The sequence below is a fragment of the Thermobia domestica genome, chromosome 1, assembly GCF_964235325.1.
Source record: "Thermobia domestica chromosome 1, izTheDome1.hap1.1, whole genome shotgun sequence".
Taxonomy (NCBI): Eukaryota; Metazoa; Arthropoda; class Insecta; order Zygentoma; family Lepismatidae; genus Thermobia; species Thermobia domestica.
The window spans coordinates 203,014,097-203,027,053 of NC_137454.1; the positions used below are offsets into that span (position 1 = coordinate 203,014,097).

The 12,957-nt window shown below is 35.3% G+C and overlaps 1 protein-coding gene across 4 annotated transcripts in view; it reads right to left on the minus strand.

Moving 5' to 3' along the window:
- Window positions 1–12,957, minus strand: part of Dap160 (dynamin associated protein 160) — a 213,683-nt gene continuing 200,726 nt past the window's right edge. For all 4 annotated transcript variants that reach the window (XM_081768609.1, XM_081768600.1, XM_081768593.1 and 1 more), the window contains one exon: window positions 1–7,435. In XM_081768609.1, the coding sequence (XP_081624735.1) occupies window positions 7,284–7,435 (152 nt within the window). In that variant the 3' untranslated portion in view covers window positions 1–7,283. The remainder of the gene's footprint in view (window positions 7,436–12,957) is intronic.

The window sequence follows — 12,957 nt, forward strand, 5'->3', positions numbered from 1 at the left end:
GCTCAAGTCCTTCTGGGTCGGGCCGAGAGCTTATCAGCTCACCCTCGTATGTACACTAATACATAACCTACAATCAAGGCATCTTAAAGTTTATACTCCGTGCTTCTGTACAGTGTAGATATTTTATACGTGTGTAGAAGCCTCAAGATACTTACGTTAGTGTACATAATTGTATATAATAGTTTTTTTTTTATTGACAATACTACCAATAAAGATAGCGAAAAATTGGTAGTAGATAGATCCATTAATCCGTGAAACAGAGAAAAGATTTTTTTAGTTTGTTTGTAAGACACTTCTTCAAACGGCTTATACTAACAGTGGATCAATTTTAATATTTCTCATCTAAAACCTTGGTTATTACTATTATCCAAATAGGTGTCTTTCATACGTTCAGGAATTTGGTTAATTTTAACCTCTCACAGATTCGTCAAACCAATTTTGATATTCAACATTGACAAAAATAATGTGGACCAAGTTTAACCTGTAAATAGGATTTTGTTACGTTTTACTTACCTATTTAACATGAAATCGCTGTAATTCCGTAAGTACTACTAAATTTTATGTTGATCATTCCTGAAAATGATTCATCTTACACCTAACGCTTCCAACTTAAACCGACAACAATCAATAGAGTAAAAAGGAAAAGTCCGTTTCAAATTCTTAGCTGCGATGGACAACAGAGGCAAGAAGAAATAGTAACGATACAAGGACAATTAATCACGTGTAACTAGTAACTACTATTTGTATTCGTAAAAATACTTTTAACACTATTAAAAAATCTAATCTTTCATAACATAACACAGGTTAAACATCATCATAGTCATAAACGATGTGCAAGTATAAAACAAGTGTTGAACACAATACAAGTTATTTTATTTATTTATTTTTGTAAATGGAACTGTGTTAATTATAGCGCATTTAAACTGTGACACCACGCACAATATCGTGATTGAATAATACGAATAAATTATCAGAAGTATGGTCACATAAGACGTTAAAAATCATAGCATTAAAAATGTTACTATGATATGAAAATGTCCTTAAACATTTGTGTCACACAGCAATGCACGCTGAGAAGAATATGGACATCTACAAACGCGGGGAAATTTACACAACTTTCGGAGGGTAGAAATTGAAATATCTAAACTCATAATTGACATAAACATAAAGCACACCGCATTTTACTTTACATCTGTAGTTTGGTCAAAGCCAAAGATTTTTTGCGCAATTTTTATTACTATTTGTTTATTTATTTATTTTTCAGAATCCCCTCTTCTGTCAAATATTGAAAGCAGCCAGTAATGTGGTGTTTTATTCTTAGACTCTTCAGTACACTTTATAATTCACAAGAAATATCCGCTCCAATAGAAATTTTGTTCATCCCCCCCCCCCCCACACACACACACTCAAAAGTCCTGTGCTGGGTCGAGACGCGCCACACACACACACACCAAAAAACAGATTCTATTACTAACTGTGTGTTGGGTTTATTAAACCAAAACGAACATTCAGTCTACTTAAAGGGTAAGGTTTATGACCCATAAATAAAGAAGAAAACTAACCTATTACAAAATGCTATTCTGTATGACATCTGAATGAACTTCTACCTCATAAGTGTCACCACGCAGTAGCTGGGTCGTTACAAAACGGTGTCATAATAGTTTCAACAACATTTGACTACTCAGTGGAAAATTCAGAGAAGTACAAACACTACGCTATTTATCAATACAAAAGCACTTAACAGCAATGTAAGGGATTTCTAATTCTGGTATGTGTTTTTATATATATATACTGATACCTGGAGAGATTTTTAAGATACGTTGTTTTGGTAATACTCTGTTTAGTTTCCTTTGAGAATTAAATAAATCTAAAAGGTTGGTTACATTAACTTACTTACTTCTGTTAATTAATTCCTTCAAAACCTGATGTATTTTTAGCTATAATTTTTATATAATTTTTGACATTCGTAATTTTATACATATTAAACATATTCTTCATATTGTGACAAAACATCTTCGATATATTTTACGTATTTTAATGTTACAGCGACTCGCGATGAATCCATGTATTATAACGCATCAACGCATTTTAATTCTATGTTACTTTGTATGTTAGATACATTTCACAGATCGCAACACTTTCAAACATTTGGTTTATTATTTTACGTCAGATTTTAATAAGGCATATAGGGTCTTGTAAAAGATAAAGGTTTGTAACATTGCTACAAATATGGGAACAATTTACGGATAATTGATATATAATCTGTGTATGTAAAAAAAATTAAATCAATTACTATAATTATTTCAAAATATTTAAATAAATAGTACACCACCCTATGGTTTATTGCTGCAAAAAATTTAAGTTGTTCCTTTCTTTTAGTTCTCTATCAATTATTGTCGGTTGAATTGAAAATGCGTAGAAGAACACAATATGCTAGTGTCTCGTAAACTTATTAAGTCGAATGTCCCTTGTCTTGAATAGATTGACTTTAAGATATGTTGATTACAATATATTCAAAAATATAATTTTATAGCGTGGATAAAAAGTCATACCAAAATATTTAGTAGTTTTACTGATGTCAGATCTTCCTGACAGCACTGAAATACATAAGTGATTCTACATCATATATATATATTCCTTTGCAGAGTAACATTACTCCTGTCTAAGCAGGAAACCCATTTTGTGTTGCAAACAACAAAATTTTAAAATATCCAGTTGTGTCTGTGTTATATATATAAATACAAACATTCATTTTCATACAGGAAAAAGTTCATTAAACGCAAATACAATCCATACATCGATGAGCCACTGTATGACTACGAGGAACAGGCCACTAGTCTAGGTCCCAAAGCAATATACACACAAAACAGCTTGGTCTTTCTGCTCTTAATGAGTGTGATGGTAATCTCGGAGCCAGGAATCTGAAGCGGCCGCGGCTTGTGAACTGCTCCCGCACCTCTCTGGTGCAACGAAAGGCTAACACGAATCGTCATCCATCCGTATGTCGACCGCGATGTATTGGTGCCAAAAGCCAGATGAGATTGTCGCAATTGTGCATCGCGAATGCAGTTCACGGTTCATCAAATTGCGTGTATTTAGGCGAACAGACCCAACGGGGTGAAAATCTTAAGTGTACTTCATCGACGATAATGAAACTGAATCGACATTGGGATTAAAAACATCGGTTGGTCCGACGAATCCGGATGTGTCAGGCGTCATGTGGACGGGCAGACAAACTCATAAATACAGATTATACACACAAGCTACGGTGCCTCGATACAGGTATACTGTTAGGCAGATAGGCCCCGACGGTGTCACTGTGATGCTGTAGGTGTTTTTTAAATTAGGACATGTCAAGGCGTTTTTATATATAAAACAATCCCAAACAGCTGTTGGATGGCGGATTAAAAACATCCATTCATGTTATCTGTGTTCTATGCTGAATAAAAAACAATAATGAACACTAAAGAACTGAATAATGAGCCATCCCACACTGTGAGGATCGTGATAGAGGGTTCCGAGAAACACTATGGTGAATTTCAGTTAATGTCAATACCTCCAAATTCACCGGTCATGAATTTAATGCTTCTAATTATAAAAGAAAGTTAGCGCTACACCACCTCTCAATACATGGGATTAGGATGGTGTAGCGCTACTACTGCAATGTATTTCAAGACATTCTATCTCACTGAGTCAATGCCTCATCTAGGTGACCACTATTTGAGGGAATATTGAGGTCTTACATTTTATTAGTTACGTAGTCATAATGAAATGACTCACCGGTGTAAATGCATTATGTGGGTAAATATAATTAATTAAAGTATATATTTATACATCTAATATTACCAATTTAAATAATATGTTGAATGATGTGAATGTAAATTGTTCATGTGCATGCATAATTATTTAAATATACAGAGTAAACGAAAAAAAAAAAAAAAACTAGTTGAATACGAAACAGTTTTGAAAGAAAACTTTACAGTAATGGAATACAACGACGAACATATTATAGTATACAGTAGAACGAAAACACTGTCCCTCAAGTAATCATTAGCTGCATAGAAAAAGGAAAGTGAAACTACGTCTCTTTTTCTCTCTCTTTCCTTTTTTTCAAAGCCGTATCCCGACGAAGAGCATTCAATGACGAACTGTATGCCGTCTAAGTGTATAACGATGGTTATCAAAATAATGGAGACACCCATGTACCTTAATACGTTATCTTTGTGACTCAATGACACTGATCATTTGTGTACTGGAACCCGCCTTGCTAGGGTTATGTTGGGCAATAGTAAGTTATTACACGAGGTGATGTGCCGATTTGGATGTGGAATGGGCAAGATGGTGGTACATTGTGAGAGATCTGTCAGATTTTTTTTAGGACGAATTGTGTGTATGTGATTAGTTGGAGCAAATGTATCCAAGACGGCCGGTGTGTTACTTGTATCGAGAGGAAAAGTGATAACGGCATACAAACTCAGCAAGGAATCATGAAAGAAGAGAAATCATGGATGGAAACCAAGTCTGAAAGCGATCCTCCAACATTGAAGAGGATTGTTATGAAGAGACATAGCGCTAATACGATACAACTGAATACAGAACTCAATTATCATCTGGAACGACATCATAGTACCATCACAGTTCGACGAGAACACCCGCGGTTGGGTTGCAGTTCCGAAACCTGTGATTACTGCCACAATCGCGCTATTGCGTAAAATGGTACCGAGGAGAAAAGATCACTCATGAATGGAAGAAAGTAATGGTCTATTGATCATCCTTCTCGTTACTTTCACCAGCAGGACGGGTTTACATATGGCAGGTGCTCAAGCTGCTTACTCCTACCAATAAACATGGCGACAGTTCTACGCTAGTTTGGGTCCCGATTTTATGGTATTCTGCTGGTCCTTTCACTTTCAAAATATGAATACTGCTTTTGATTTTGCTTCTGTTTTAGGTCACTTGGTGCATTGTATGGTACAGATGTTGTTCCTTAACAGCGACGCAACCTTTCAAGAACATCAGAATAAACTTTAAACTGGCTCAACTGCCCGACCTGAACATCATTGAATATATATCACTTTTAGAGCAGTGAGGTGGGGCAGATTTCCTTCTTCATTGCTGACGCAATTGAGGATTATATTATATGAAGAATCGTCCACTATTTCTTTGGAAACGATTCGGGACGAATAAAAGTTACACTACTACAAACACCGTATTAATCAGGTTAAGTTTAATTTTCTTCACGTGTTTCCATTCTCCTGATAAATATGTATATTTTATCCAGTATACGATAGTAACATTAGAGAATAGTAATATAAGCAGAAAACTTATTCCATGTCTTTAAGCACTTAGGCAGGGAAAATATCGGAAGTTCAAAGAACACAAATTGAAAGCTTCAAACAGGCATATTTTGATGTATATAATATGAAATGGAGATGATGATTATTTATTGATTGTGGTTTCACTGGTAAGATATTTTGCTACATTAGTTTGATTATAAGCGAAAAGAAAAGATATTACATCATGTAAGTGAACTTACGCTAAACTTCTATTTTCGTTATCACAAAGTTAGCGTTATGATTTCAACCTTGAATACTCTAATTCAATTGAGCAAAAAATAGCTTCTAAACGTCTAATTTTTTGGTTATGCTGGTAACGAAAAATTAGTGCTAGGATTATCATTCCTGTACCTGTTTAATCTAATAATTGATGAGTTTGTAGAAAGACCGATTTACTGGAGAAAATTCGGTACAGTTCTCCTAGAACCATTAACCAGCATTCAAAGACAATAAATAATATCAACCTTGAACAGTCTCTCCAAAAAAAAAAAAAGTTTAATCACCATTATAAGGTAGACATACAAGTGTATCCTACTCATTGCGAAATATTCGGTGATATCAAGAGTATGCTGACCCATTCATGCATATTTGACATATTCTGTTCTGATTTCTACTGTAATCAACAATCCCTGACAATGCTCAATACTCGTGTTATTTATTTATTTTTTCTGATGAGCCAATCTTATCTGCAATAGTCGCTTAAACATGTTTCATTCTTCAGAGTTCCATTAATGAAGTCTTATCTCGTCATGTTCTTTTGGTTCATTATCATCTATGCAGCTCAGCAGCCGTGTGTTGACAACAAATTAGCTACATCATTGTGTTACATTGGTTCCGTTTTTCACTTCTTCGGTATTCAAACGTTCGAATTTATTTTTGGCATAGGTGTTTATATTTCGAAATAGACAGTATCAACAAAGAAAATGGCAATATCTGAAATTTATGAGTTCTGTTATTTCGATCTACTGTAACATCAATCACAAGTTGTATTCCTTAACTTAATGCACAAATTCCTATGATGCATGTAATACATACAGTTCCATACAATAGAAGAAACAGATGTAACTAAAACTGTCTGTCATCTTCATGCGTAAAATAATAAGAAAATAGGTAATTTAGGGTTAAATGTAATGTTTTCACATAACGCAGTTTTGCCGAATACAATAGTGCGTTTGTGATTAGTTAATTGCAAAGGTCGTGTTGCAGCACAGTTTTATTATAGTAATGTTTCACATCTGTTCAAACACTATAATCAGTTTTCGATTTATCTGATTTATATGCAGCTTTCTTTCGTTCTCAGTAAGTGATCTGACGTTTCAGAACATTTGTTTATTTTGTTCGACTTGTTTTGTGGGTGTTTGTTTACAAAGGTTACATCCTAGGCATTAAATTAAATTGATATATGACGATAAAACAAAAAATAATGACAGAAGCAAAACGATAATTAAAGGAATGTTAGACACTTCTGTGATAAAATCAAAATTACAGTATTTAAAAATATCATTCTATAGAGTACTATTCTTACATCTGAGCTTGAGTGCTTGCTCGTGTGCAACATACAAACGCAGCAATCGAATTCACAGAACAAGACATCTATTTTGGGATATGAAGAAACAATGATTGCACTTTCTCAGTTTTCATAATATGAAATTAAGATGAATATTATATAAAAACAACTAAATCAACATGCACTTCTGCATGATTCAACATATCAATTAAAAATATAGAAATCATACTTTCTTAACAATTATTTATATATGGACACTTAACAGGTGTTGGTTATATAAACCATAAAACAGGGCAGCTTTCTCTGTCAGTCTTTCATATAGTAATTAACACATAGAAACTTTCGGTATACGCAAAATTTTACACCTTAATTCTCTTTTTAAGTTAAAAATATTTACATCCTTTTCAAAATATATATAAATCAAATGACTACTGATAAACTCATGCCGAATCAAACAGCTGAAAGTCAAGTTTTATTAGTACTTCTCCCGACTCAACTTCATGTAATGACAATTTTTTTAGCACAGGACCAGGATGGCTATTGGCAATTCTCAGAATATCTGATACTCGTACTTCAGTGCGACCCAAAAATCCTGAAAGAAAAAAAAAAATACAAATAGACAGAAGCTAAATGTATCTCTCCTAGAACTAGGATTTGTATCTCATAAAAAAGCTTTATATATATATATATTGTGGCAGGACTCGTTTTTCGAGTTAATTTTGTATATTTTCAATTTTATTTTTAATGTTTACGTTACAAGAATCGTATATTAAGGTTAAGGTGATTGAATGTTATCTATGAGATATAATGCAAGCTGCACAATGTTATTAATCCAGAGTCAGCATAATGTTGTAAATAAAATGTTAATAGAATGTCTTCGTCGAGAGTCTGGCAATGCAGGAAGGCAATGCAGACAATGTGTCTATTCTCGCATTAGCCAGATTCTGTGCATTGTACAAAGAGAATCTGTAAGATTTCACGAATTTCACGAAATCACGGATATGCGGAAATTGCTTAGAATCGAGAAATCGAAGTGTGTCGAGGGTTGCAGTTTTTGAGTCTTGACATATGGAAGGAATTTGTTTTTCCATGTGAAAAGGGGTCGAACGTGCCGACAAGCAGCCGAAAAGCAGACGACAGAAGTGGATGAGGCTCAACAAAACCAGAGGATGAGAGAGGTTCAAGATCAGTCCATGGAGGTTCAGGATCGAGTCCTTGGAGAGCAGTTCTTAGATCAAGTTCTTGGAGATCAATGGTGATCAGTCAGGAGCAGTCAAATTGAGTCCATGATTAAGTCTTGGAGACCTTAGTTAAAATCGCCAGACATTCAGATGACAGCGAAAGGAAAGTCTTCGTGAACTACATTATTTAAACCACATAGAACTTCACGTCCAGATAAGCATTTGAGAGGAGTCCATACCTCAATGCTCGTCCTCGCCGTCAAGTAATCAGGAGTATCATCATAGAGGAGTTACGTTCGACACCAGGTCATCGTTGGAGCGACACCAGAATCTTCAGGTATTTTTAGTTCTCAGTGAAATAATTAAGTCCCTCCCATTTTTTTAAGCCCCGACCCACCCATTTTTTTAAATGATATATTACGTTTTATTACTAAATAAAGCCCACCCTTCCCACCCTGTCTACGATGAAGTGTAACATTAAGGATTTTTAAAACGTATTTTCTCAGATTAGTTTAAGGTATTTAATTATAAGTGTTAGTGTATGTAATATGATTTTAAGGTTTTGCAATAAGAAGATAATTTAGCCGATCCTCCCGACCAATTAGTTAAAGTAGCTCGAATTATACGTTTTATATAAATAAATAATTAAAGTAATTAGTGATTAGATGAGTGACGAAAGTATTCGTACGAGAGCACAAAGAGCCGCAAGAGGAGTACAAGTCGGAAGCTTATTTAATATTGCTACCTCGAGTAAGAAAAAGCAAGTAAAGATTACAGAACAAGAAGGGGTTAAACCTAGTTTGAAATTAGGACCCGTAAAAAATTTTCCGTCAAGTCCTGTAGCAAAGTCGTACTCAGAAGATTTTGAATCTATCTTTCCGTTTGAAAGTAGTGTAAAGGTGATAAGCATTCAAGTAGTTCGAAAGAAAATAAGATGGCGACAGGTGTAATGTTCTATTCAGATGTAAACAAACTCCCGAAGTTTGATCTAAAAGTCGATAATGATATAGTTGGATTTTTCGACGAGTTTGACGACGCGTGTCAAATGGCAGGCGTGAGTGAGGACAAAAGAAAGGAACTGTTACCAAGCGTGTTTAAAGGAAATGGTAGGCAGTGGATTAAAGTATTTTTGAAGAGAAGAAACGTTAGTGATATTGGTTATAAACAATTACAGAAAAGTATTATAGAGGAATTTACACGAACAAACGTGACATTAGATATAGAAGAAAGAATAAGAGAGAGGTTGCATCTTGAGGATGAACCCATTATAAATTATGTATACGACATGTTAGTATTATGCGAAAGACTAGATGCTAGCATGGACGATAAAAAGAAGATAGGAATCATAGTAGGTGGCCTTCAGCCATATTTCATGGAAAAGGTAGGAACGATATCATATTGGACGATAGACAAATTCGTGGAAGATCTCCAGAAAATCGAAAAGAATAAGTGTAAAGTGGATAAACGGGTCAAAAGAGAGAATGGAAAAGTTACAGTCAAAGACCTTCTTAAGAAAATGCGAGAACAAGTAGAAGATGAGGATAGTGATGTTGAAGTAGATAAATTACTACTGAAGAAAGAGATTAGGAATAGGGAAGATGTTAAAATTAAGCAGGAACCACCAAGTATCACTCAGTTGGGTGAGTTAGAGAAAAAAGATAGAAAAACTACAGATAACATTAGCTACTAAGTTTCAGGACCGGAATAATAGAGAAGATAAAAGCGATAGAGAGTCGAAGCAACAGAAGAACGGTAATAATTTTAGAGGAAACAGGAATTTTCGCAATAGAGGACGAAATTTTTATAGAAACAACGGAAATAGAAATTGGAATCGGGATAATAATAGCTATAATAGAAATAGAGGTACTAATGAATACAATAACAGAAGAGGATTTAGGAATAATAATTGGCGTGGTAACCGAGGTGGAAGAAGGACGAATTTTTGGCAACAACGAGGGAATAGTTGTTGTGCTAACGGTTCTAATGGTCCATCATGGTGCCAGAATCATAGTCAAGTGAACGGTCAAGTACAATACGTACCAGTTGTACCGAACCAAATAAATGGCACAACGTACTATCAGGCTACAAGCACAAATAATTTAAACTGAGTAATACTGTAAATGACAGAGGCGCATTTACAGGAGGTAAATCGAAAATTAGAGAAATAGTAGCCTCTACACTGACCGAGAATAACATGTTGTACGTTCCGATAGAAGTCGACGGGAGAAGTCATAAAGCATTGATCGATACAGGTTCGCAAATATCAATAGTGAATGAAAAGCTAGTTCCACCAAGCGCAAAGGTAATTCCTAGACCAACACGTATTCGTGGAATAACACAGAATGTGTTAGTAGTGAATAAGATCGCTGTTGTAAGATTTAAAATGGCTGGACAGACGTTTCATTTGGAATTTCGTGTAGTGAAGGATTTTCCGTATCAAATTTTGATCGGGAATGATTTTCTACAGAGCCAGAATTGCCAAATAAATTACGGGCTGAATAAATTAACATTGCAGAGATTTGGAAAGCCAAGGTTTAGGAAAAGGGAAGAACAGGAATCTGTAACTGTATCCGATAATGCAGCTATTGGTATAAAACATTGTATTAGACCAAGATGGGTACTAGGTCATAAGGTACGGTTGTTACCTAGGACTAAGACAACTGTGGAAGTTAATTTAGTTAACTCTTGGAATAACAGGGAATACTTGATAGAGCCAGACAGAAGGATAGAAAGCCAATACAATGTATTGATCCCGCGCGCACTTTTATCGGCTGAGAATAATAAGATTGAAATTATTAATCCATCCAATAGATCAATTTTATTAAGACCAAATGTAACATTAGGACAAGCTGAGGAATGTGTAGATGAAGACCAATTGAAGAATGAAGGATTATCGAATGAGGATATAGACGGTATTTTAAGATCACGTAAGAATTTTGACAAATCTCGATTGAAATTTGGAACAGAGACGAAACCTGAAATTAAGGAGCGAATTGAGAGCTTATGTTATAATTTTGCGGATGTTTTTGCATGGCAAGATGATGAATTAGGTCAGGTTAAGCATTTCCAGCACCATATCGAGTTGGAAACGAAAGTACCGTTTAGAAGACACCAATATCCCATTCCAATCGCGCTAAGAGATAAAGTAAAGGAACAAATCAATATTTTGTTAAGACAGGGTATAATAGAAGAAAGTGTTAGTGCTTATAACTCTCCTATGTTGTTCATACAAAAACCATCAGGGGGTATTCGTGCAGTTCTCGACTGTAGATTTTTGAACAAATGTGTGAAACTGCATAGCATTGCGCTGCCTCCGATCCATCAAATTCTAACTTGCATGGGAGGACATAAATACTTTAGCATTTTGGACGTTAAATCGGCTTACCATCAAGTGACTATTTCTGAGGAGTCACGAGAGTATACCGCATTCAACATACCAGGCGTAGGAGCCTATTCATATCGAGTTCTTCCAATGGGGTATTTACAAGCGCCCGCTATATATACGAAAATAATGGCAATGACCCTGGCGAACGTAAATCCGGAGTCAGTTTCCTATTATATGGATGATGTATTTCTTTATACTAACGATCAGGAGAAAATGGTAGACGTACTACAATCAGTTTTTAAAAGGTTGAGGCATTACGGTCTCAAACTGTCAGTAGAGAAATGTCAGTTCATAGAAAGGAAAATTTTGGCTCTCGGACACATTGTCAGTGACGCAGGATATGAGGTTAGCCCGAAGATCATACAGGCAATTAAAGCGTGTAAGGCCCCGAATAATGTTAAGCAATTAAAATCTTTTCTTGGACTAACGAATTACGTTAGGAAATTTTGTAAGGACTATGCCAAAATCACGTCAACGTTTCAACCAATTTTGAAAAAGGGTCACAAGTTTGAATGGAATGAGTCGTATCAGCAGGCTTTTGAACAATTGAAATCGGCGTTAATGAATGCACCATTATTAGCCCCGTTTCGGGAAGATTTGGACACGAGAGTGTACACTGACGCATCCACTAGTTCGATTGGTGGTGTTTTGATGCAGAAACAGGCTAATGGTGAATGGACACCAGTAGCGTACTACAGTCGCGTGTTACGTCCACAAGAAAAGACGAGACATATAGTGGAGTTAGAAATATTGGCAGTGATAAGTTCTTTAAGAGCATTCAATTATTACTTGTTCAATAAAGAATTCGAACTATATACCGACTGTAAAGCGTTAAAGTATTTACAAACCGCCGAAGTTAGCTCCGAAACTTGTGAGATGGAGTTTAGATTTAGCCCAGTATAAGTACACACCGGTGCATTGTCCTGGAGAAAAGAATCCTAGTGATATTTTGTCCAGGAACACCGACATTGAACCAACAGTGGATGATATTGAGTTAGAAACGTTGAAAGTGAATTTCGAAGATTTACAAGTCAATTTGACCTTTGACAAGGATATTGATGTTGGCGAGTTACAGCGAAAAGATTTATTTTTCGGTCCTATAATGCACGCAATTGAACATCCAGAAGATGCAGACGTAAAAGCCGAAAAACAAGCTCGATGGTATACGGTGAAAGACAACAGGCTATACAGAACACAGGAATGGCAGGTGGTACGAAGTTATTGTTATGTATCCCTTATACATTAAGAGAACAGGTATTTAAGAACCTACATTGTTCGGTGTATGGTGGTGGACATTTTTCTTACACGAAATGTTACAGACGTGCACTAAAGTTAATATATTTTCCGAATATGAAGAAATTTTTTATGGAGAAAATAGGTGAATGTATAAGCTGTCAAATACAGAAAAGGAAAACAGGGAGAGAACCATTTCACGCGCAGACGTATCCATCTTATGCTCCATTCCAGTCAGTTGTAATGGATGAGGTCGGTCCTTTTAAGTTGTCTCGTAATAACAGAAATAAGTATATTCTAGTATTTGTAGATAAT